This window comes from Corvus hawaiiensis, chromosome 6, assembly GCF_020740725.1.
Source record: "Corvus hawaiiensis isolate bCorHaw1 chromosome 6, bCorHaw1.pri.cur, whole genome shotgun sequence".
NCBI classification, from domain to species: Eukaryota; Metazoa; Chordata; class Aves; order Passeriformes; family Corvidae; genus Corvus; species Corvus hawaiiensis.
In genome coordinates this window covers 36,521,340-36,546,319 of record NC_063218.1, presented here as the reverse complement: position 1 = coordinate 36,546,319, position 24,980 = coordinate 36,521,340, and the positions used below count along the sequence as shown (strand labels likewise).

General features: G+C 42.0%; 1 protein-coding gene across 10 annotated transcripts in view; it reads left to right on the top strand.

Moving 5' to 3' along the window:
* Positions 1 to 24,980, top strand: part of DPF3 (double PHD fingers 3) — a 169,235-nt gene that overhangs the window by 71,403 nt on the left and 72,852 nt on the right. For all 10 annotated transcript variants that reach the window (XR_007204090.1, XR_007204089.1, XR_007204092.1 and 7 more), the window contains exons 3-4: positions 931 to 1,038; positions 24,679 to 24,806. Coding sequence is in view for 5 of the 10 variants with exons in the window: in XM_048305733.1 (XP_048161690.1) it covers positions 931 to 1,038; positions 24,679 to 24,806 (236 nt within the window). In the remaining 5 variants the exon portion in view is untranslated. The remainder of the gene's footprint in view (positions 1 to 930; positions 1,039 to 24,678; positions 24,807 to 24,980) is intronic.

Here is a 24,980-nt window from a genome sequence, read left to right as displayed (position 1 = left end):
AGTCATGCTTTGTAGCTCCTTCACGACAGCAGCAACAGTAGAAGGGCAGAGGAGCCAAAGCAACTGGTGGACAGAGAGGGCAGGGAAAGCAGAGGAGAGAATTAAATTCCTCCAACTTTTCTCTGTCTTGCTGGGTATTTCTGTGTGTCATGACTATCTGCGGCAGTTGAGGATGCTTTGAAGCACTTGCCAGTGTGCTTCTGTGCCCCTATTAGTGAAGCATTCACAAAGCCCTGCTGTGTCCTGAATGCAAGAAAGCAAAGTATAGCTTCAACACTGGCTGAAGGGTGTCTGTCAGGAGAGCCAGGGCAACTCAAAAGCCAGTGATGCCAAATGTGGTTTAAGGGAATGTGCAATGATATAAACATTATTGCTGTATCTCCTCCCTCATTCAGCATACTGGCATGAGGAAGTAAGAGTCAAAATGAAGAACTGGTGTTCAGACAGAAGTCCAGAATGTAAGCAAAAATACAGAGTCAGACCTCTTGGATCTTGGTTTGCTCCCATTTGGAAGACACAAATTTCCTGAGCTGCTCTGTGCATCAGGGGCTCAAGATTTGCATGTCAGAACTTCATCTCTTCTCTCTCAAGGGGCTTTCTCTGCGCGTGGAGGAGGCATTGCCCTTGTGACCCAGGAGAGTCTGAAATTCTATTTACCCTGAAGAAATCACAAATTATTTATGTGCAGCTCTGGTTTCAGTGAGCTGAGTGAAGTGTCTAAGTGAGACCTAGATTCTCTGTAGGCCTGATCCCAAGAGGTGCTGAGGAGCCTCAGGAGCACTGGATGCCTTGAGTGTGTAGCTCTGCCTCATGATTTGCAGAATTGAACCCTCCAACAAGGAGAGGCTGGGAGGGCAAGAACAAAGATGCTAGAGAGTGCTTGTGGTTTCCAAACTGAAATGTGATTAATTTTTTGCCTTTAATCTTCAGGCCTGGCCCCAGGTCAGCTGTACACATACCCAGCACGTTGCTGGCGCAAAAAGAGGCGTTTGCATCCCCCTGAGGATTCCAGGCTGAAGCTGCTGGAAATTAAACCTGGTAAGTATTTGTTTGCCTGCCTCTCCCAAGCTGCAGAACAGCTGGCATACATGCAAACCTGGCATTTAGACCTTGGACTTTATCTTTGCTGCTTTCCAACCATTTCTCGTTGCATCTGTTGCATCTTACTTGATTTGCTGTAACCATAACCACCAAACCCGCTGCATACAACTCATCCCTTATGAAAATGTGAACAACTTGTATTGAGCACAATGGAAGCTGAATTTAACTTCTGTAGGGTTGAATCCTGGCTTCTATTAGCAAATTCACAAGGATGCAAAGAATCAATGTATTACTAATTATTTCTTCAGTGCATTACTAATACAAAGTCTCACTGACATCTGCTGCCTAATCTTTGTGAAAAAAACCACTGTGTGTGTAGAACAGTAAGTACGCTGATAAGATTTTTCTTAGTGAGGCTGGTGACAAGGGGTATGACCAGATTATAAACAACAAATAATAAAAAACAGTGAGCATATGCCACATTTGTGTATTTTTTCTGCCTGTACGTGTACCTTTGTCCATTATTCTTTCATTCTTCTTGTCCTTGCTACTCTTCTCCCACAATTAAACTACTTGAAGTGATGAGTCTGGATGCTGAATGAGTGACTGTAAAGCAGATGTGGAGGAGCTGCAGCTGTGTCAGGTAGAATGTAGTGTTGTGCATTCTTCCCTGAAGTTAGTAATAAAAGCTTGCTGTCTCTGGGGTCAGCTATTATGAGAAAGAGGGAACACATATACTCACAGCTGTATGTGGTTTTTAAGAGGTGAGACACTGTCAGTATAAAAAGTACAGGAGAAAAGCCCCAAATGTAAATTAAGAATATTTAAAAAAACCTGTTTGACAGAAGAAGATGCCTGGGAACTGAGCTGTGCTCAGCAATACTGATGACTTTGCTTCTATGCAGGAGTTGGTGAAAAGAGAGGAAAGAGCAACAGAGACAAGTTCTAAACCCATTAAAATCAGAGGCAAAATTTCTGTTGATTCTGGTAGAAATAGTTTTTCAAAACTCCCTACCTTCAATATAGGAGACATCAGCGGACGGTTGGACAAGAGGAAGAAATGCCTATAACATTCAGTTGGGGTTCAAACCAAGGGCAAAGTCTCAGCCAGCAAATAGAACTAGACCTCACAGCAGAGCTGCTTGGAAAGAGCTGATGAAATCAGTCATGTACATTGATGAAAATGAGACTGGACTCTAGGAAGAGGATGATGTTGGCTCATAGAAGTGCCCACCTCAGACTTTGTGATGATGCCAGTACTGCTGTGCCTTGGTAATTTTGTAAGGTAAAGCAGTAGGGGAGGGTTTGACTCTTTTTTGTTTGTATTCCTCTTCTTTGCTGTACTCACTGAATGCCAAATTAGTGCATCCTACATGCCACAGGGCATGAAAGGCAATTACCACAAAGTTATCAGATAAAGAGACCTCAGCATGTCTGTCTCTGTGTTGTTTTCCCTGCTATAAACATCTCCTCTGCATCTCAGGAGTGCTAGTTTTGTTGCATTGCCGGTGGCAACCAAATAAGGCGAGTTATATTGCTCTGCCATTTAAATCTATTTTCCAACCAATTTCTATCTAGTGATTAACTTTCCTTATCAGTTATACCACAAAATAATTTCATTCCATCTGTGCATATCCAGAATATACTCACTAGCCAAAAGTGGGATTTTTCCCTTCTCTGATTTGAAAGTATAAAACCTATGGAAAACATTGGATCTCCATTTAAAGGTAGCTTTTGACAATTTGGGAGAAAGAGAATATAATTTATTTTTGATATGGACAGCAGAAATACTGTAGGTTTTGGAGGGGAATACTGTTATAAAACCTAATGCTGAACCTAGGAAGCTACCTAATGCTGACTTCTTTAGTCCTCAGTTAAACATCTGATGGTTGTGTGGGGCAAAGATGTGGAAATTTAAGATCTCTTAAGTGGCACAGAGATGACAGCTGAAGGACATGTAAAATAAATTTGAAAGAAATCTAATCTAAATGTTTCATAGTTTCACTCCACGTAGGGCTTGGGCATTCCATTCATTAGAGCTGTTCTCAGCAGCTAGAGAGTGCTTGTGCTTGGTTAATACTCAAATGGCTGATTTTTATAGAGGAGGCTGTGGAATTCTTGATATATTTTTATGTATATTTATAATTGTTTTATGGCATGTACAAGCAATGCACATCTACAACATCAAATTAGGGCTAAACCTTAGTTGTATTATGTTAACAGTGTAGAAGTACTTCTTGTGAGACAACCACTGTAACAAACACAGATGAGGATCTTTGCTCCAAAATTTGCCATTCCAGCAGTCAATGGGATTGGCACCAGGGGTGTGAATACTTGCTTGGACTGTGCCTGGGCTTTTGGAGTGGCTTATTATAGCAATAAGTTGTATTCAGAAGTCAGGAGATATACAGACCTAGGATTTTTGTTTTGGTAAGTCATAGGTAGCCATTGGCTGGTCAGCAAGCAGAATCAAACTACTGTCTTGCCAGCAGTTAAAGGGTACAATAAATTATTTGGTAATAGTATAGCATTTATAATTTTAACCTACTTTTACAGGTCTATGTAGTGCATGACACAACTCAGTGAGTGAGAGTTTCACACTTGGTAATACCAAAACCTAATGAGGAAAATAATCATGCTCCAAAGGTCTGCTGTTTTTTTGTAAAATGCAAGATGCACTATAATGTTTCTCCTGGGATCAGTTGATGCCTACTTCTTAATACAAGATGGTGCTTTTGTTGTCCTTATCTGTTGCTTTTATTTGGTTTAAGATGAAGGTGTTTGGTTTTAAGAATATTTACAGCCAAAGTTGTAAAGGTATGAACACTGGAACAGGAGTTGCTGAGGCAGCCTTTAGATGTCTGTTTTCCTCTGCCACCATATTCAGAGTTACATGCATGCATTGCCCTAGTAAAGTGGTTTGTTCAAACATCTAGCAGTGCTCATGTTTGTGCTATTTCTAAGCATCCTCCATCCCATCCAGTAGCCTATCCAGGAGACATGCAGGAGAAATAAAGTATTGCCAATACTTACTTGTGATAGTGCCTTTACTGACAATACAGTCAATAATATGACCAGATCTTCAGGAATTTCACTAAGTATTCCTGACATTTACTTTCGTATGGCCTGGTCTTCATCTTTCATCTGTAAGTTATATTCCTATTATCAAAACCAAGCATTATGGCTCAGGTGCAGCCTAGAGTTCATTTTTGTAATGGGTATGAGCTGTTACACGAGTCATTACAGTGTAGCAGTCAAGACTTCTATGAACACTGGTACAGATTTGAAACAAATCCTGAGCCATGGGCAATATATTGACATCTTGCTAATACTGTGATGTCTTAGGTTCACAGAATACCATATTGAAAGGGACCTCAAGGATCATCTGGTCCAACCTTCCTTGGCACAGACTAGACAAGATGTCTCAGCACCCTGTCCAGTGTTAGGGAATCTACCACTGCCCTGGGGAGATGATTCCAATGGCTGATTGTTCCCAATGTGAAAAATTTTCCTCTTGTGTCTAGCTGGAATTTCCCCAGGAGTAACTTGTACCCATTAGCCTTCATATTATTCATGTGACTCTGTAAAAAGGGAGTCTTCACCTTTGTAGCCACTCTTTAAATACTGGAACACAGTGATAAAGTGTCCCCTAAGCTTTCTCTTCTCAAGCCTGAACAAACCCAGTTCTCTCAGACAGCCATATGGCAGGCTTCCCAGGCCTTTGATCATCTTTGTAGCCCTTCCCTTGACGCCCTCCAGACTGTCCACCTCTCTTCGGTATAGCAGGGACCAAAACTGGGTACTGTATTCCAGGTATGGCCTGACAAGCAGTGAATATGATAATGACCTCTTTATCTCTGCTGGTGATGCCCTTGCTGATGCAACCCAGTATCCTGTTGGCTTTATTTTATTAGCAGCACACTGTTCATTCATATTGAGCTTATGGTCCACCAGGACACTGACGTCCCTTTTCACAGAGCTGCTCCCCAGCCAGGCAGATCCCATCCTGTCCTGCACTCCTGGATTATGTTTTCCCAGATACATTTCCTAGGTGCAGAATTTTAAACTTATTAGGTGTTGATACTCTCATAATATTTGTGAAACTAGACTTCTGTTCAACCGAGTACGGGAAACCTGGTTCTCTGCAGAGTCGAGCAGTGGTATTTGCATGGCACTTCAGCACAGAGCAGTGGGAGGGCTGTAAGCAGCTTGTGCTTCCATGTTCACTCATCTGGCCGCTCTCCTGCCCAGTAAAAGAGCAAGAACAGAGCTGAGCTCCTGAGCCTGAGAAGTGTGGGAATGGGTGAGGGGGAGGGTTGAGCTAGGTAGCGTTTCTTCCAGTGGAGTGGGAGAAAAAGGAGAATTTTTAACTCTTACCACCACTGTGAACTGCAGGTGCTGTGATGGCAAGCAGTAGGGTTCTGGCCCTTGGTAAAATCAGAGCAGTTGGACAGAGGTGTGTTAGAAACGAGAGGGAGATCCTGGATTAGACCCGAGGCCCCTTGAAATCATAATTGATCCTTTTCCTATATACTTAGTGGTTTTGTGGTGCTGGGAAGTATCATGATTATGTGTTGGGTCAGCTATCAAAATTGTGGAAGTGGTATTGCCTACAGTAAACCCTGCTGACAGGCAAGTATTACCCAAGCTTTGCACCTATGCAGATGAGAACAGATACAGTGAGTGTGGCCAAAAACCTTGTGGAGTTTAAATTGGTAGTGTCCTACTTCAGTCTTACAAGATGGCTAAATATAGATGCACACATACATACCCACAGAGCTTTTATTTCACATGGTGTGTAAGTCTAAAGAATATGACTGTAAAGCTTTTGTGTCAATTTGCTGATGTCCTTTGGTTTTGGACTGAAAGCCCACAGTGAGGTTTCAGAGTGGGCAGCCTTCCCACCTGCCTGGAGGGTGTGGAGTAGAGTTTGTTTATGCTACTACTGTGCTGAGAATGAGCTGGGGTCTTGTGCTAGTAGTGTCTGTCCTGTTACTTATGTCTGGGCAGTCCAGTGTTCAGCTGAGCTACAGAAATGGGCTTTTTTACCAGCTGTTGAATAGTAAAAACAAAAATATTTTTCTTTTGCTATTATGAACCATGGTAAAGTTGTTTGAAGAAAGTACTGAAAACAGATTTTTAGTTCCAGTTGAACAATGCCTGATCTGTTTTTAATCTGGCATATGGGGTATACCTAGGTGAGTGTGCTTGTGGATGAATGAACAAAATCCTTACAGATAAGCTGTTATCTCTTTAAAGCATCTCAGTTTACCTTGTGGAGACTGTGACTGATTGTACAAGATACTGTGTATTTCCTGGGAAGTGAGGAGTGCTCCCAGCTCCTGGGGGAGATGCTCAGCATGTCTGTGGAGGTCTGTGGTCTTTAAGATGGGGCACTTCACCAAGATAAAGTTAAGATGACATTAAAAACCAAAGAACAGAATTTGCAGTAGTATCACTTGTATGATAGCATCTAGAGACTCAAGCAGCATGTTAGACCATCATCCCAGGGGTTGCTGTGAAGTCTTCTTAGCCATGTACTTACAGTCCAGATATACAAAATATAGTGAAGGAGGTAGCTTGATTCCAAAATGGAGAAATGAGCGACAAAGGGAACGAATTATTTCTATGATGGTTTAAGCAGAGGTTTGTGGTACAGCTGGAAGTCAAACCCAAGAACACAGAAAGAATACAGTCCTACTGAGTTCCGTATTATTTTTTCCGTTTCTGGTTGCCATGCCCAGTTTCACTCAAAGATATTAGAGCCAAAATAAAAAATTCAAAACACTTAATTTATTGAAAATTTCCTTTTATATTTTTTTCTCCCATAGGCCAATTAATATTGACTAGTTTCACTTTTGATTTCAGCAATTTCTACACAATCACATGTTGGTTCCTCTTCTGTACTACAAGACAGCAGTGTTGTTTCACTATGAACACTGTAAAGAGAGGCACATCTTAAAAAAACCCTTTTCCTACTATTTGACAGTTTTTCTACTATTATCTCTGTAATTAAAGGTCATGTTATGTTATAAAACCTGCCTGTGGCTGCTTTTAAGGTCCATTAAGACTATCTTAGGATCATAATCAGCGGAATATTTCTGGTGCCTGATAAGAGTATGTCTGTAATATACAGATGAATTGGATACAATATTCCTGAAGGAGGCTATAATATAAACATGTCAGCTGTTCAGACTTCTGAAAGATTTCTGCAGATATGAGTTTACCAAAGTTACCTTTTGTGTAGAGCTTATTTTAGGTTTTTTAATTGTTCATGGCTTTTATCAACATTTGCCATGATGAACCCTGCATTTGGGGTTGAGCTGACTTGACAGGAGCAGGTTTGTTTTTCTCATGATTTGGTCTGGATTTCTCATATAAGATGAATTTTAATAGCCTGTTAGCAAACTTCTGTGAGTTCTGCTCCTGGCCCTGCAAAATTCCGAAATTAAAATGTCATTTAAAATCTGCTTTTTATTCAAGTGCTTCTGCATTCTGAAGTCCTTTGTGTTGAAAAGCAAACAAAACCCCCAACTCTCCTCGCCGTTTGTAATAGGTCCTTTAAAACAGGCCTGGGTTCAGGATGTTCAGTCCCGCCGGCCGGCGGTGCCGGCGCGGTTGCGGCGGGGCCGGGCGCGGCGGCTGCAGCGGCGCGGCGGGGCCGGCAGAGGGCGCGGCGGGCAGCGGGAGCTCCGCGCCGGGGCCGCTCCGTGGCCGCTCCCGGCGGGGCTCCCCCGCGGCGGGAACGGCCCGCGCTCCGACCGGCGTTTGCTGGGAGCGGCACCTGCGCTGGGTTGAGCCTAGAGCAGATCTCACTCTCACCCATCCTCACCCATCTTTATCTTTGTCACCTCATGTAGAAGAAAACAAAAAATACCCCTTAACTTTTTGTGACAGGGAGGGTGGATGGTTTTCGGTTCCCATTTGATTTGTTAGAAAGCACATCTACACCCTGGCCATGCTGCGTCCTGAGCTTGGTCTATCATGTACCTATCTATGTCACATTTCCATAGCACTTCAGAACAAAATGAAGCTTTACATTATGAATCCAAATCTGGGAGCAGGGATGCCAAAAGGTGTTCGGGTTTTTTCTTTGCTGTTGGTTTTGTTTTTTTTTTTTTTTTTAAATACCAATATGAATACTGAATTCTGCTGGACCTTTTCTTTTGGACTTCTGGTCTAAATTTAAGTATGTGTTTATTCATCAGCTAAGCCTGCAGCTTACAGATGAGTCCATCAATGCTACTGAATTGAAACAGTAGGCTCCAATTCTCCACTAATCTTGTCTTCACAGCAGGACATGGCACCACAAGCAAGAGCTGCTGCTTTAAGGCACTTACACATCCAACTACGACTTGGATTAGAAAAAGTGACTTTCTGTCACCAAGAGAAAACTCATCAGTGTGGGATCTCCTTGCAAATCAGCTTCTTTCTATTATACATTTAAACAATTTATTCCATCTCATCCTTCACCTTTAAATTCTACCTACAACAGGGACCTTTGCTGGTCCAGATCTCTGGCCAGATAAAGTTTGCTTTTTTTCTTACATGGCACTAAGAACCAGAATCATGACATAGAAGTCCTGCGGTGAAATATGTATTTGTCCCATTGCTGATCTGCAGTAGAGGTGCCCATCTCTGCACTTCAAGTTGTACCACACCATCACATCCTTGCATTGCCTGTGCCCCACACAGGACTACACACAGTACCAGGGACAATGGAATATGCCTTTTTCTCTCAGCTTCTCAGTATGTGAAATGGAGGTGTCAGTCTCACCTGTCTGACTCAGAGGAGTGCCTAACAGATATCTAATAAATACTTTGAGAGAGATTGGGAGGGGTATGGGATGCCTCTAAATAAAAATAAATGAATGAATCATGGCATTTACCAAGCCTTCAAAGTGCCAGGATTAAATGTTTTGGCCATCAGCAGAAAGCCTTGCAAAACTGGTATGGAAGTGTACCAGCTCTGGTCCACAGCCTGGGCTTATGTGTACCAGGATGATGAAAAAATAAGCAATTTGTTACACACCCATATATACAAATAAAGAGACTCACCATAGGTGAATTGTTGAGCCAGTTTTTTCAAGGCTGGCTGTGCAGTGTAATTGCTGGAAAGATATCTCGAGTTTTGCACAGCATAATTCTTCTTGCTTTGTTTTTCTGGCCACTGGTGAGCTGGCCTTCTGTATGTCATGGCTGCCAGAGCTGTGGTAACCTCTCCTTCAAATCATGCACTGCTCTTGCTGGGTGTTGTTACATGTGATAAGCTGCAAATTCTTAGGCTAATTCAGCTCAGTGACTGTGAGTAAATGTGTATTTTTCCCCAAATGGAATTTCATGATTTTGCAGTTACGGAAGTAAAACACTCATTTCTAGAAAAGTAAATAATATTCTATAAATAGTCCAGTCAAGAAAACAAAAACATTGTTTCTGCTGCTTGACTCCACAGTCATGCTGGTAGAATTTACAGGATTAACTTCATGTAAATAGTTTCTCTTTCATTTGTAAGATCTGGAACAGGTCACTACATGTATTTTATATTCACAGTTTTACCAGGAGAACTCTGTTGTTTAGCTAAGATGGCTATGAATCACCTGGGATTACTCCTGGTTCTTGTGTGGCTGAGCCAGTTTGCATAATTAGGAGAGAGATGCATGAAGAAGCTACTGGGCTTTGGAACCTCTCTGGGTTTTGATCAAAAGCCCACTGAAGCCAACCCCTCTGGCTCTAGTCACCAGGCTAAGGCAGCAGTAGCAACTGAACAAGATAAGGCAACTTTGTGAGCTGTTAAGTCTGTTTTTCTGAGTTCTCTGGATCTCGTCACTGGGAATGGGAACAGAGGCTGCATGTGCAGCATCCCACAGACACAAGGCTCTTGTAATTTCAGAAGCAGTGCAGCCACTTAAAGGTAATTTTTCCACTGCTGTGTCATCTTAGCTGTACTTAGTATATTTGTGAAAATAGAGGTATGATGACTTTGGAGCCAGGCTGTTCTGAAAAAATGTTTCGGTCACTACAGTAGGCCATTAAATTGAAGGAATGAACTGTGCTGTTGATCTCCTTGGAGCCTCTGCAGTGTGACTGCAGGTCATCTCTCGGGGCTTGATCTGCAAGATGTGGGGGAGGGCTCAGGCAGCTGAGATGGCGTTGGCTTGAAAGACCTGGGCTTCTTGAGAGAAAGCTTACTTGTGGTGCTGCCACCCTCTCTGAGCTATCCAGCCCATTGTTTTGCTCTCTCTCTGTTCTTGGCTACTGTGTTTGACCTACATCTGGCTGCTAGGACACGTCGTTGGGAAGAGGTTATTCAGCATGTGCCTCTCAAGCTGCCAAGGCCTGATTGAGAATGCCATGTCTCTAGGAGACAAATTATTCCTCCTGGAGAGGTACAGCTCTGTGGGATTTATCTCCTTGCTATGAAGTTAACATTGATGATTGTAAGTAACCATCAGGATTATTTATTTATGAAATAAACAAATTTTACCTTAAAATGAAGGGAGTGAAGGTAAGCTGAAGGCTTACCAGAAGAAAGGGCTATGGGAACCACTTGGGAAGCCCCAGAGGATGGTGCCTGGGGAAATGCTGGAACCTGTCAGACCCATTTCCCTCAAGGCACAAATCACCAGCTCTCCAGCATGGGGAGGGGCAGACAGGAAGCCATCTGCCCTGTAGGAATCTTACAGCTGGAACGGAACCTGAACAGCCTTGCTGGCAAACCTACTGCCCCTTTTCTAAGTATCGCAAGTAAAAATGCTTGAAAAGGATAATCCACATCGTCAAAAGGGTTTTTGCAGTGCACAGGTACAGTTCAGATGCAAGTACTAGACAAGATCCTGGGAAATGGGTATTTTTAATCTAATTCATTGCATCTATTTTGTGTGTCCATATGAGTAATTCTGGGAATTCTCTGGTAATCACATGAAAAAGGGTTTATAGGATCAAGTCCCCAGGGCTTAGTCTCATAAGATGCCAAGCTGTCTAACCCCGGCGAAGGAAAGCACCTGAGCTTGGGCTTTAAGAACATGAGTGATCTTTTAGTAATTAATGGGACTTGTCACATGCCTAAAGTTAAATCTACATGTCAGGTACTGGGTTGGAGCAGACTTGCAGGTTTGGTACTCAGCATCCTGCATAGAGCCCAGTGAAGTCACTGGCCTACTAGGTCAATGGTGTGGTAGAACCTATGCACTGCTTTATAGAAGAAAATGTTAACAAAAACCAGCAAAGACATTATAGAATATAATTACATTAAAATATGCTTTTTAAAACCCTATTTATTAAATGTTATTGTTCTCCTGACATATAGCAAATTAAATTGTTTTGTACCATGAAATATTATAATATTTATAGCAGGTGTTATTTTCCTGGTACATAATATAACGGAATGAGCAATAAATGTTAATATAATATTCAGTTTCAACTCTGAAAAGCCAAGCTTTATAGAACTGCTGAGAGTAGAATGGAGAGAGTATGATGACTTCCCCTCCCACATCCCTGTACCTCCCACCAACCTTCCCTTCCCATTCTCTGTAGTAAACATTTTACGGCCTCATAATCATCTTGTACCTGAGAGATAATAGTATGTTTTTACTAGATTATGATTAATTTCAATATTCCCTGTATTTTGCATTTGATTGACTAATAGTTTATTACAGGTGTTTTATTCTTCATGATTCTGACACCATTGGTGTTTGCCATAGCATCCCTTCCCAGTAATGAACTCCATGGGGGAAGGAGGTTTGATGCAACACATTGGAATAGGTGGATATGGCTTTTATGTGCAATGTCTTCTAGACCAGAGGTCTCACTCAGGATGCACTTGGAACATTGTTCCCCTTAAACAAACCAGGTAATTTAGGGCTGGGACCTTAACTGTTGTAGGTGAGTAGTTCTGATAAAGATAACAGCAAGCAGCAATTTCCATCAGCTAAAGCTATGGTTCTTGATGTAGGAGAAAGGATGGAAACTTTGCCCCTCTTGATAGAAATTATGCCCTTCTGAATGCAAGTGATTGCCCTTGGCAAGTATGGGGTTTATGTCTTAGGAAAACATACGGTCATGATTAATATCCTATGTATGTCCTAAAGAGCTGTAGTGAAAATCCTTTTATTGTTGGCTTAAAATAAATGGCACCGCATGATGGGAATAAAAGACAAATTTTCAAAGCTGGCTCAGGTAGAGTGCTAAAACTACATATAAACACTTGAAGCAAGTGACTCATTTCTTTGTGTTTTTGAGGGATGGTGAATGCTTTTATCTTCTCATGATTTCCTTGGTGAAATGTCTGTAAATGACACAGTTACAGATACGTGCTACTCTGACAAAGTGAGGTTCGTGGTTACAGGAATTTCTGGAGTGATGCTAATTTGTAAGTGATGCTATGGATACATCTGCCATGTAATGCTCATTGCCTAAGTGAGGTAGCAGCACAACAGGAGAACTGGAAACACAGAGGCTGTATCTGTTGAGCAGGGCTATAGACCAGGACAGTATCAGCAACAAAGACACTATTAACTAAATAGAAAGGACTCAGTATTAAGTGCTTTGTGCCTCTGAAGCTGCTATACCAGGGCTGGCACTATAAATATACTTACAGTATATCCTTCCAGGGAGCTTTCTGTTAATATCTGAGTGGGCAAAAAAAAAAAAAAAAAATTAACCTCTTTCTGCTAAAGATGATGCCCCAAGTACATCTGAACTCTCAGTCAGTGCTACAGATGGAGCAAGAGTGCATCCAACTTTTTTGTTTTGCCTTTCAATCCTGAATCTTAATTAGTTCCCTACTGCTTTAGTACATGCACAACATTTTAATAGTCGTAAGGACTTACTCCAATCCACACTGCCATTTCCACAATTCCCTCCTTCATACCAGTAGCAATTCTCCTCCCCGCCCCCCCCCCCCCCCCCCCCCCCCCCCCGCATTTAGGAATAGTGTAAAGAAAACTAAATAGCCAAGCATGTAGCTGTAGATTGATGAGGTTGTCACACCATTCTCTTCACTGTTTTCTTCCAACCTGCACTGTGCTCTAATAGATGGATGATTGCCGGGGGAGAGAGAGAGTTAGCAAATCCCACAGCCAGATGTTCAGGGATGGACAGAGCGACCTTCCCAAGGAACCCAGCGGACTATAGCTGTGTCCTTCTGAGGGAGAAGGACAGCCAGGTGCCTCTGGCTGCCTGTGTTTATCTCTCTTTTCAAAAGGAGCACAAATGGACTCAGCATGGCTGCAAGGATGGATGTTTTTCAGTGCATCGCGGGAAATGACCAGTCATCCGTCTCTTCACTGTGGAGTCTGCCTGCAGCCATCAATCTTGTAGCCCAGCATGGCAGCTCCTTTTGGCTTAGTTTGGCTCAGTGTTAGATGAACAAAGGGAAATTAAAGCTGAGCAGAAGGAAAGGAGAGAAGAGCAACTATTCTCTGTTTCACTTTATTTTCTCCTTGCATGGCTATCTCTCTCTCTTCCCTATTATCATCTATTTTCACTGTATTTTGTAAGGTGTGGAAATAGATATTTTCAGGGTCTGGGAGTTTACAGTGTTTCTCTGTTAGCAGAGAGAAGAAAGGAGAGAGACATTGAAAAGACATGATTCAAGGCCCAGGGCTTCCATTTTTCAGACTTTTCTGTAGCAGCTTTCAGAACAAGGATGCCCTAGTTAGCTGCAGCAGACGAGGAGAAGGAATATAGTACCTTTCCTCCATCTTGCTGTTTTTCTCCCTTGTTTTCCTGATTCCTTCCTCACTGCCACATTAGTGTTTTCAGGTGTGTTCTTCATCTCTCCATTCCTGTTCTATTAAAAAAGCAACCAACAGAGCCACATGATGGGACTTTCTGGATAAAGGTGTGTGCTGATGCCCAGAGCCATGGTGGCAGCTCCTGCCAACAGTCAAGCTCACTTGAGTCAAGCCTTCTTGATGTAATAGCACTGGGCTGTGCAGGCTCTGCAGGAGCTGCCTGACCTCATCCAGCACCCGTGGTTCCTACTGTGAAACCAGAGGTCATGGCAATATCTTCACTGGTATGCAGCCCATCAGAATAAAACACATTCAGATATGTCTGTTTGTGCTCCTAGCACTGAAGTAGCCAGTTTCAGCACTGAACTCAGATGGGCCAGTTTTGCTTGAAATACTCAGATTTTATGCACTTTGAGCCAGGCAGAAAGGAAAAAAAGGTGTGTGAATACACTGCTTGCTGGACTCCCATAGTCTGCTTAGGTCTGCTTTTTTTCCACAGTGAGCTATAATGTTGCTTATTCTGTTTTCCCCTAATATTCTTGCCTCTGGATATCATAACAGTTCATGTTTGGCTTATTCTGTAGAAGGCTTGTTTAGAGATAGCATTGTTTCCCTTAGCACTGCCCCACTGTCGTGTTTGATTGATGCATTGAAAAAAATGTGTGATTGCATTTACTTTTTAATTTTCCTGGTTGATCACAATGATCTAAGCATCAGGCCTGACAGAGCCAGGCTTCCCTGCAGAACTATGGTAGGAGATTTCTCTCTCCCAGTTTTTACTGTAGGCAAAGAACTGAGATATCCCAGGCACACAGAAGGACCAGCTAAGCATTGAGGCAAAGCAAGGGAACTCTGTAAATACTGGACATAGAGATCTCTGAGAAATCTTTACCTGTTTTCAACTCAAATGTGCCATCTGGAGTGAACAGACTTATGCCAAGATGGGGAAAATTTATACCATCATTGGTTTAAAGAGCTGCTTTGCAGTATGTGCTGAGGGTTTTTTTTTCTTTTTACCATAAACTTAAAGCATAAACCCTCAAGGAAAACATTTGTTTGGTGAAAACCAGTTTCTCCTCCCCCACACCTTGCATGAGCAGGCTTTACAAGTGGGCACAAGACCTTTCTGAGTGGGGATATTCAGGGAATTCTTTTGTATTTTTTTTACAAAATGGATGGCATCCTTTTCCAACCTGTGCATTTAATTGTGCCACTTTTGAATGAATGGTCATATTTTCTGCCACTACCCATTTTGCCTCCCTGCAAATTCTGAAAAAGACAAATCTCGTTCACGTTGTCATGAGACAGCCTACCCCAGATGGCACATCTGTGTCTTGGGATGCCCTCTGGCTGGCCTGTTGGCAGGCATTCCCGTGCCTTTGAAGGTCACCTTGTTTACACCTTGCCTTTTTTCCCCTCCCTGTTCAGAGTCTTGCTGAGCCTGCAGGCTGGGCTTCACCATCTGCATTTTCTCTGGTGCCATTAATCTTCCTGTTTACCATTCTGTTATTAATTCTAGAGTTCACCTTTTTGTCTAAACCCTTTATAGGCCTCTTGGAATTGCTTGCCTTTTTGTGGCAAGAGATCTGAGCATCTCAGAGATAATTTGCTTTGTTCTTTCCCATTTCTGAAAGGATACCTACTAGCACCTCATCCCTTTTTTCTATTACAAGCCTTCCTTCCTATAATAACATTTTTCACTTATATAGCTTCATCTGTCAGATGCATCTTAACATAGGAGTAAATATTATCTTTGTCCTTTGGAATTTGTGAATCGGCCCCTGAAATTTGGTATCTGTGGAAATAGTCCTACTTCTTCAGTGTTTTTCTTGGCTGGAAAGAAACTATGTTTAAATCTGTCTTTGTGAGAGCCTGTAAGACCACCTTGCATTTTTGGTGCTTTTTATTTGAATGCCTGAATGCCTATGAATATTAAACAAGCCTTACCAAACCCCAGAGGATAGGTGAAGACTATCTCCATTTGACAGATGATGGAAAAGCAGAGAGTGCCTCTGTTAGAATTTGGCCCAGGATCACTTGGGAGAGCAGAGATGCCAAAGGCAGCATCTGGGGTGGTTGCTCCCTATCCCATCCTAAAATGATTGCCACTTTGCTGTGGCCTTTCTGTTCTGCATTGGTTTATGCAGTTCAGTGCTCGCTGAGCCAGGGATGCTGGCCCAGGTGTGCCTGGCATGGCTGACCCTCAGACATGGCCCCGTGCAAGCGTGGCTGTGCTGCTCCCCAGGCCTGCCCACGTGTGGGAGCTTTGCAGGCAGCCATGCAGGATCAGGGCTGGGCCAGCTGGCATCTGGCTGAGCGGTGCTAATAAGCCCTGCCACACCTTGCTGATGCCTTTGGGGTGACTGGGTGTCTCTGCCTGCTCCCCAGAACTCTGGGTGTTAGAAAGGCCTCATCAGCGGAGCTGCTGCTCCGTGCGGTGCCAGCCAGAGCTGAGCACATAAACCCCCTCAGTCCGGAGCAGCAGAACGCACAGAGCAGGTTCCCAAGAATCACTGCAGGACTCAGATTGGCTTTGGCAGGTTTATCAGCTCTGGCTTAGTGCCGGCTCTGCTAGGCCTGGACTGAATTAATTGGGATGCTTGTGCACTGCAGCTGAGAGATAACTGCATTACAGAGATTTATCTGTTACTAAAGGTATCCCCTCCACTGTCCTCGATAAGGAAGAGAAGCTATGCAGAATCTCACAGAATTTGCAGGAAGGTTGGCATGGCTGGCTCTACACATGGTTTATGTATGAGTTTGTATTCAGTACAAGTGTTTTTATTCAGTTCTGTCACATATAGTGCAGTTGTTTGCAGTGGAGGTCCACTCCCTGTTACCCTTTGCAGAGTGTGCAATGTGGACATGACTATCCCACCTGTGGGGAGGAGGGGACTGGTGTTAGCTCATAACTGTCTGGTTAATTATTTAATTCTGGGGCTTTGAAGGGGTCAAAATGCCCATCATCTATCTGTGTGAGTGATTCTATGTGGCCATTTGCAGATAGATACCCCAAGTTATTCTTTTACTCCCAACAGACCAGAAACCCTGTTAGGGTGACACAAAGCCCAAAGGAATAGGCTTTTTTACTTAATAATTTTCTTTAAATTGCAGCAGTTATCTTGCCTCTGTCCCTTGATAGTGCCTACAGTGTTGCTGCAGAAGTCCTGGTGCAGTGTGAGCCCATCTAGAACACAAATGCAAGAGTGACCAGAACACAAATGAGTGCTAGAAAATTGCTACTGAATGGAGATATTTCTGAATGGAGACGATTTCAGCCCTGAGGGTAGTTACTTGATCCAGCATTTAGTCTGATATTGTAATTTGGCAGTCTTTGAGAAGCAGGTACAGCTTATTATATGTGACAATGATTTATATCTGTGCTGAGAAATAAATCTGCAGAAAACTTCCAAGAGACAACTGACAAGAAGACTGTTTTGTTTTGTTTTTGGGTTTTTTTGAGAGAGATTTTATAGGGGCATTCTAGTCTGCCAGAGAAATACAGCTGCTGGTAAAGTCCACATTTTGTTATTGGGTTAAACTAAACAATGCTTAGCTGTATGTTTAAGGGCCTCTGCAATTTTCTGCAGCCCTATTTCTCCCTTCTGTTGTCTTGTAGCCTCCTAGGATGTGTTTTAACTAGGGGCTGATAGAAGCTTTCCATTGAATCCCAGTCTTAAAGTTGTCCTCTGATATTTCTGCACTTATGCCCAGGCTAAAGACTGGAAGTGTACAGTCCCACCCATATCAGATCTTCATCTCTCCTCTGTCTTCACTTTCTCCCTCTACCCTCTGCCCTACCCCAACCGAGTCATAAGACTAGCAGCTTTCCAGGAGGAGGTGCTAGGGACACATTGGGATTTTCCAGTCTCCCTGTGCTCCCTAGAGCAAGCCTCAGTAGTGCCTAAAATTTCAAACATTTGCTAAGATAAATTCAGAGCTTTATAGGACAGAGAGTCCCCCAAACTATTTTTCCACTCAAAATGGTTTCTTTCTGTGGAAACAAATACTCTCATGTTTTCAAATGGTCTCGTTTCTAGAAGTGGTTTAACATTGTCTTTGGCTGGATTATTGTTCTCACCACAGCCCAGTTTACCTTGAGAGTGCAATAATATACATGAGATCTAGAGTGGGATTTGTGGGGAAGACAAAGAATTACTGGAGTAGCCTTACAACCTCTAGTATAGCATGGCTATATTGCAGCTTGGATTTAAAAAAAAGTGAATTTGATGTTTACTACTCTCTAGGGACATTTGTTTGGCTTTATGGACTCATTGTGAGAGTCTGTGTTATCAGGAATCTGTCCCAGGGGAGGCCCAGGGCTGGGCAGGCAGGAGGTTCTGTGGACCATGTATGTGTAGAACTGGCAGTGACAAGTTTGCTGCAGATGGGTGCTGAATTGAAGTAGAGTTGGGAGAAAAGGGTGGGATAGCAGGGGCATTAAAGAGTGGGATAGCATTAAATCATAATAGCAATAACATGAGCATCTACCCCTGGGAGAGCAGGATGTGGCGTAGTGAAAGAAGGGTTTTGGAGATCCGGATCTGCAGGAGGAGTGAAGGTCCATGCTGCGCTGTGCTGGCAGAGGCAGAGCCCTGCCTTTAGTACACCTGGTTCTGGTCACTGCTGTGAATGTATCAGTTCCAAGGATGCTAGCAAGTCACCATACTGGCCATGAACACAACAAGCAAGCAAGCAAGCAAGCTAAGGAGAGTCTGGTTGTGCATGCACAGAAAAGCTACGAAATGCAGCTATTCATGTAAGGCATTGTCTCCCCATTCTTTCTTAAAGGATTCCATCCCCCTGCCCCCACCCTTTGCACTCTAACACTATATTTGTGCCTTGGAGATGTGGAGATGAGCGTATGATGGATGGATGGATGCTGCTTGTCTGGGTTTTCACCACCATTTCCCCTGGGGCACTCTGTCTGCTGGCAGAGAGCACCATCCCAAAAGATGGTATCTTTTGCAAACTCGACAGCTAACAGACAGCTTCTCTCTCTGCATATTTCCCCAAAGAAGAGCAGGCTTAATCTGGTTTTTATATGGCATATTTCATTATAATCTTTTTGACTTTCCATGTTCCTAATACGCCATAATAAATAAAACGCTGGGGGTGGGAACAACAGAGATGCTGAGGCTTCACACTCTTGTGACACTGATAGATTCTCATTTTAAACTGTCATGGGATTTAATTGCTTGCTGAGCCACTGCACTGCACTTTCAGACACATCCTGCCACATCCTCTTAATGAGCTTAGTGGCTGCATTCACTCAGCAGTAGTTCTGTTTGCTGTGAATTAGGTAGCTTTTTTAGACCACCTATATGATTTTAAAGAGGTTGTGGTTATTAAGGTAATATCCTTGGATTTATCCATCCTAAACAACTCTTCTTGGACTCTTAACATATAGTTTCCTCTGGCTCTTTTTATGTTCCAAAAAAACGGCACCAAGAAACAAAAAAGCAAGAATCTATGTGCAAAGTCAGTGTTTGTCTAAGAGGGTTTTTGGAAGCTGGATTGCTTTGGTTTGCATAGTAGCTGTCTCTGGCGTGATAGATCATGCTGGAACTCACCCAATAAGTATCTCTGTTCCCAATTAGAACTGGAAATGGAGCTGCTTACGAGTGCACAGAGATGATGGTTTGGGTGGCAGCTGCTACTGTGGAGATGGAAATGATCCATTGTAAAACAAATACATTGCACTGTATAGAAAAAGGGATTATTGTTTTAAATTTATGTTTCAAAGAGACACTGAAAAGTTGCTTAGCTCTCAATGCGTTGTAAACCAAATGTAGCTTATTTAAGGACAGGGATTTGCAGCTATTTTGCTATTTTGGCAAATCAAAACTTGAAAAAGCCCACCATTTTGTGGGATTTGTGAAAATGTGCTTCTTTTGGAGGCAGCAGTTCAATAGAAAACAGATACAAGAATGACACTGGCATGGGTGCTAGTTCAGATTCTACCACTGCAATCTCAGGACCTTAATAAATAGAGAGGTTGCTGCACTGGGCTGGTAAGCAGAAATAACCATGTTAATTTAATCACTATGAAAGGGACTCTGCCAAGTTAAGAAACATAAATTTTAATTATATGCACACACACATATTTGAATTATAATATATGCACAATATTTAGCTGTGACACCAAGACTACTGTGGTTTACTAAAACAGGAAGAATTCTTAAATAACAATTTATTTTTCATTGATGATTTTTGGTGATTTGACATTTCCATTTTGTATAGTTCTAACTAGTTCTTGTATCTGCTACATTAACCATGTGCTGTTATGTTTGTGGTACTAATCAAAAGGAAATTTATCTACAAACCTTCTTAAAATTTTCATACAAAAGAGTAAGCTTTTAATTATAGTGCCTTTACTGGTAGTTATTACTTGTAATAAAGATTATGTTCTCTGAAATTGTAATGTTTGAAGAAGAGCTTGTGATACAAAACAGAAATTACAAAGAATTTAGAAAAATTAATGGGTAGCAAATGCTATTACGTATATTTAAAAAGTATTTGGATGTGATTCAAAGATTTAAAGACACATAAATTCTACATGAACATCTGAGAAATTGATTGAAACAGTTATTAGATATAAGCAGTAAAGCACCTGGGAAATGATGATATAGGAGGTTCTAACCAACTACATTTTTTCCTACCAAGGAAAAGCATGCCTCACTACTTTCTTAAAATTCTTTACATGATATGTAAAGAACTAATAGGTAGGCAGGTTGACAATTTTCCTAAACTTTCTGAAGACCTTTGGTATGTCTCCAAAGAGAAACAAAGAATTGTCTTGGATCAACACTTTTAGAATAAAAGATAGTGGAAGAAAGAACTTTCATTATAGATTAAGGCTTACAGCTGGTGCATCAAGGTTTAGTGCTTGGTCCACTGGTGTGTAATACAGTAATGAACAAGCTGCAGAGTGGGAATACCTTGTCAACTACAAAGATTTGCACATAATATGAAGTTATTTAGAGCAATCATGTCTGGGAAGGTCTGTGCAAAGCACCTTGGGGAGATATGAATGTGCTTGGGGCGTGGGCAGAGGGATGGGCATTTTAATATGGTACCTGTGTGTTTGAATGTATTCCTTATGGGAAGTTCTTGTCCCCATTGCAAGATTCCTAATTCTTCTGCTTAGTAAGTAACTTGGACATTGAAAGACACAGCCTGAGGAGTAATCTAAAGAATATTGTAATTAATTTGTTTAAATGGGGGATGTGGTTTCGTCTGAGAATACCAGATGCAGTACAGGTCCATCTTGGGAAGACTGGTGTATAATAAAAGGAAGTTCAGAGAGGTTTGTCAGGACCATATGGAAAGCTTCCCACAGCAGAATAACAGAAAAGATTGTGACAGTTTATCCTTGAAAGGAGAGGAATAAAAAGAAATTACAAACATTTTGGTCAAGAACTTCTATTTTCCCCAGAAAGAACAAGGGGGCTGGCAATAAATAAAGTGAAACACTCCTTCTTTCAAACCATAGTTTAACTGTTGAACTCAATCGGGTGGGAAAACATCATGGGTAAAAGTGTATCAAAATTCAGAAAGGGCTGGGCTGTTCTGTGTATTTTCACAAGAGCCAGATTCAAGATAACTGGAAGGGATGCTGCATTTATCTCTCAGGATGCAATGCAGTATTAGGGTAGGTAAGTTTTTTGCATTTCTCTCGTGACAGACATTGACAGCTTCTTCTGCAACATGTGAGGTGACTGCACAGTGTAGCGTGACCAATATCATAGCAGAGGCAAGCACGGGGTCACAGCTTAATTCCTTAAACCCAGAAGAGTCTCCCTCTGGCCTTGTTTGAAGCTTCAGGCACTGGCTGGCACCTTTATAAGCAGGACAGTGAGTGGAACAGACCGCACCTTACTTCCAAACAGCAGTTCTCATAGTCTGGGGAAGGCCTTGATCTTTCACATGAAAACTACATTTCAGTTTTTGAGTTGGCTCCTCAGTTTTCTTTAGGGTACTGGCATAAGAGAAAAGATACTTTTTTTGCTTTTGTGGGAAAATCATGGATAGTTAAATAGGAAAGAGAAAATAAGGGATTTAGTGAAATGAATTTAATGATCCCTTATAGTGTTTAACTATTTCTGTAGGTGAACTGAACTATCTTTTAGATTTTTGAAGACTTTCATCTCTGGGGATTCAAAAACTTGTTTGGAAACATAATTTCCTGTCTTTATTATTGTATCCTTTACAGACTAGCCATCTTCCAGGAAGGATTGAATTAATGACAGTGATTGAATTCATTACAAGGGGTTGTCTTTGGACCTCTGAAGTTTTTATACTGTAAACTCTACATTCCAGATAAGACAGAGTATGCCATTTCCCCCTTTTTAGAGCTATTTAAGAATTAAAGTGGGTTCATAGAAGCTACCAGTGGAGAAGAAAGTGAAGGAGTTGAATGGCAGTCAGCTTAGTGAGCAAATGGGAGACAGACACTGGGTTTATTTTCACTGGATTCCCAGCTCACTAACGTAACTTCTTGGTGACTCAGTCTCCCCATCAGTAAAGTGTGAATAAAAATATTACCTTACAACGCCTTGTCAGTGGAATGTTAAATTTAGTAATTAGGAAATGCTCTGAGAGTTTTGGATGAAAAGTCCTCCTGGAGTGTTGTTGTTGGGAAGTAGCAGTGCCACACAGAACAAACATGCCTATTAAAGACAGCTGCCTGTTTTGACCTTAAAACCTACCTTTTCCTCTTTTCAAACTTCATGTTCGATATATCTGGAACAAATGGGGAGTAGTTCTACCTTCATATATGTTCTACTTATCCCTCATCCTTTCCTTGCTCATTTCCTTTTCTAATGCATTCATTTGCTGAATGTATTGGTATCCAGAGACATACATAGCTTGTCACAGTGAAGACATGTTTGTTTCCAATGCCCTTGAGCTTCCTTGAAGCTTCTTTGCTTGCTGAATGTATGATGACCCCTTGGGTTTTGCAGTCCCACAAGGTTCTAAATACAGAGCAAATGCCCTTTTGCACCCAAGCACAGGACTTTGAACCCAAGCCAAGCCCAAATCCAGAGATGATTATGGAGGTTTCTTCATGACTTCAGATCCAAGTGTTGGGATTTGCACATAAATCAAGTCAAAAATCCCTTCTTTCTATTGAAATGTCTGGATCCAGAGGGAGGTACTAGGAGTTCATACAGGGAAATTCAATCTGTGGGACTCTCTTTTGACTCTTCTGTCTTTTTTATAGCTCAAGCAAGGGAGAAGTTGGGGACGGGGCCATAATGGGGTGGGTATGCCAAACTTAATGGTGAAAACAGAGGCCTGATTGAATAGAGCTCCTTGTGATGAGAAGGGGGATCAATTCACAGTTGACCCCAATCCATTGTGTGGGTTGTTCTGGGAGTTTCCTTTAAAATCCCAGTGGTTTGATTTTTCTGCATGGTTTGTACCCAGCCTTTCCCTCCATGAATAGAATAGCTTTTCCTGGAATTTTTGCTGGATTTTCTGTGGTTATTGGCTAAGCAATGCTCTCTCACTTCAGAAGACCAGAGTAAGCATGCTGTGGAAGTACTGATTGGAGACCCTGAATCATTTGCTAGCTTAAAGTTGGACACAACTGACCCCAAGAAGCAGATTATACTTTACTGTCCCAGGTGCAAGTACTCATTCATTATTTGTTTTTCAGGAGTGATTTGGGACTTTAAAAACACATGAATTTCTGCCCTGCAGAATTTACAAATCATGGTGATAGAAACGCAGGGAGCTTCAGGCAGACTGAGGAACAAAACACAATTCTAAAGCATAAGAAGTAGACAGGACTCTGAAATACAGACACCAGATGCTGATTTGTAAGCGTCGTTCTTGTATATTTATTACTTTTAAATATACTGGTCTAGAGAAAGGAATTCATTTTAGAAGGGAAGGAGTACTTAAGAAATCCATACCTGGCACTGTCAGGTAAAGACATGTGCAGGATGTTTCCCTGCCATAGGGTTGCTCTAAATGAGCCCCTGTATGAGTGGCATAGAGGCTAGGATCTACAAGGAAAACTGGATTATTGCCCAGGTATATTTTAACATCTTGCTAAAGTTAACGTGCTGTGTTTGCCTGTCTGCTGCACTGCCTCATAATCTAGTAGCAGCATTTGAAAGGGGAATCAGGCTCTGTTCCTTCACTTCTCCAGCAAGTTGCATCAAACTTCCTCATAAATCCATACTGTCTTTGGAGCTCTGTCCCCAGCCTGTTCCTGAGCCAGCCTGTGGCTCTTCCTGCAGTGACTGAGCGTCATCCCATTTTATAGGTAAGATTCTGCACTCATAACTGTGTTTCTTTGCTGGTATTGGCCAGCTGGAGCCAAGTGGAGATTTCATCTAGTCAACATTACATGAAAATTCAAGACATGTCCCTTTTTTTTTTCAACATAAGGTCTCAGCGTTGGCCCCCCACACAAGCTTTCTGTTTTCCCACATGTGGAACATGCCCTGGTGTAGGAGAATGAGGATTGAAGCTGTACTATTTAAACTGTGCCAATGCTAAATTGCATTAAGCTACTTTTCTTCTTCAGGAGATCAGATTCTTCATATTTGTTATTTCGGTATCTTAAGAAGTCCTGTTTTTGTTCTTTATTTGAAGCAAAGAGAGTTTACGCAAAGGAGAAGGATTTTTCCCCCATTTATTTCCTCCTGATAAAATATATCCAGCGTTTTTTTCTGCAAGCAAGCACGGCAATTGAAAAGATACCAGGTTTTCAGTAAGATAGAAATTAATCATATATGGAGTTCCTTAGTGGTTAAATGAACTTGAAGAGCTCTCCTTTAAGACAGAAACAAGTTTGAAAGTCTGTTCATCATCTGCTTGACATCTCTGTCCTTCTTCCTGTTAGCTCTTTGGGGAAGACACACAGTGAGTGTGTTTTGTTTTTCAGAAGTTGATCTGCCTCTGAAAAAAGATGGGTTCACCTCAGAAAGTACAACTCTGGAAGCCTTGCTGCGTGGAGAGGGAATAGAGAAAAAAACAGACACTAAAGAGGAAGACACTATACAAGAAATCCAGGTAAAGGAGAGCCCCATGCCCTGACATCAGGGCTGGATTTTACAATTTGTCTCTAAGTCTAGGAGTCTTTTGTCCTGTGGCAGAACAGTGCATCTGTTGATAGCTGTGTCATTCTACTGCCAAAATGTTATCAAACCTTTGTGCTACACTGTGATGCTCAAAATGATGTCAGTA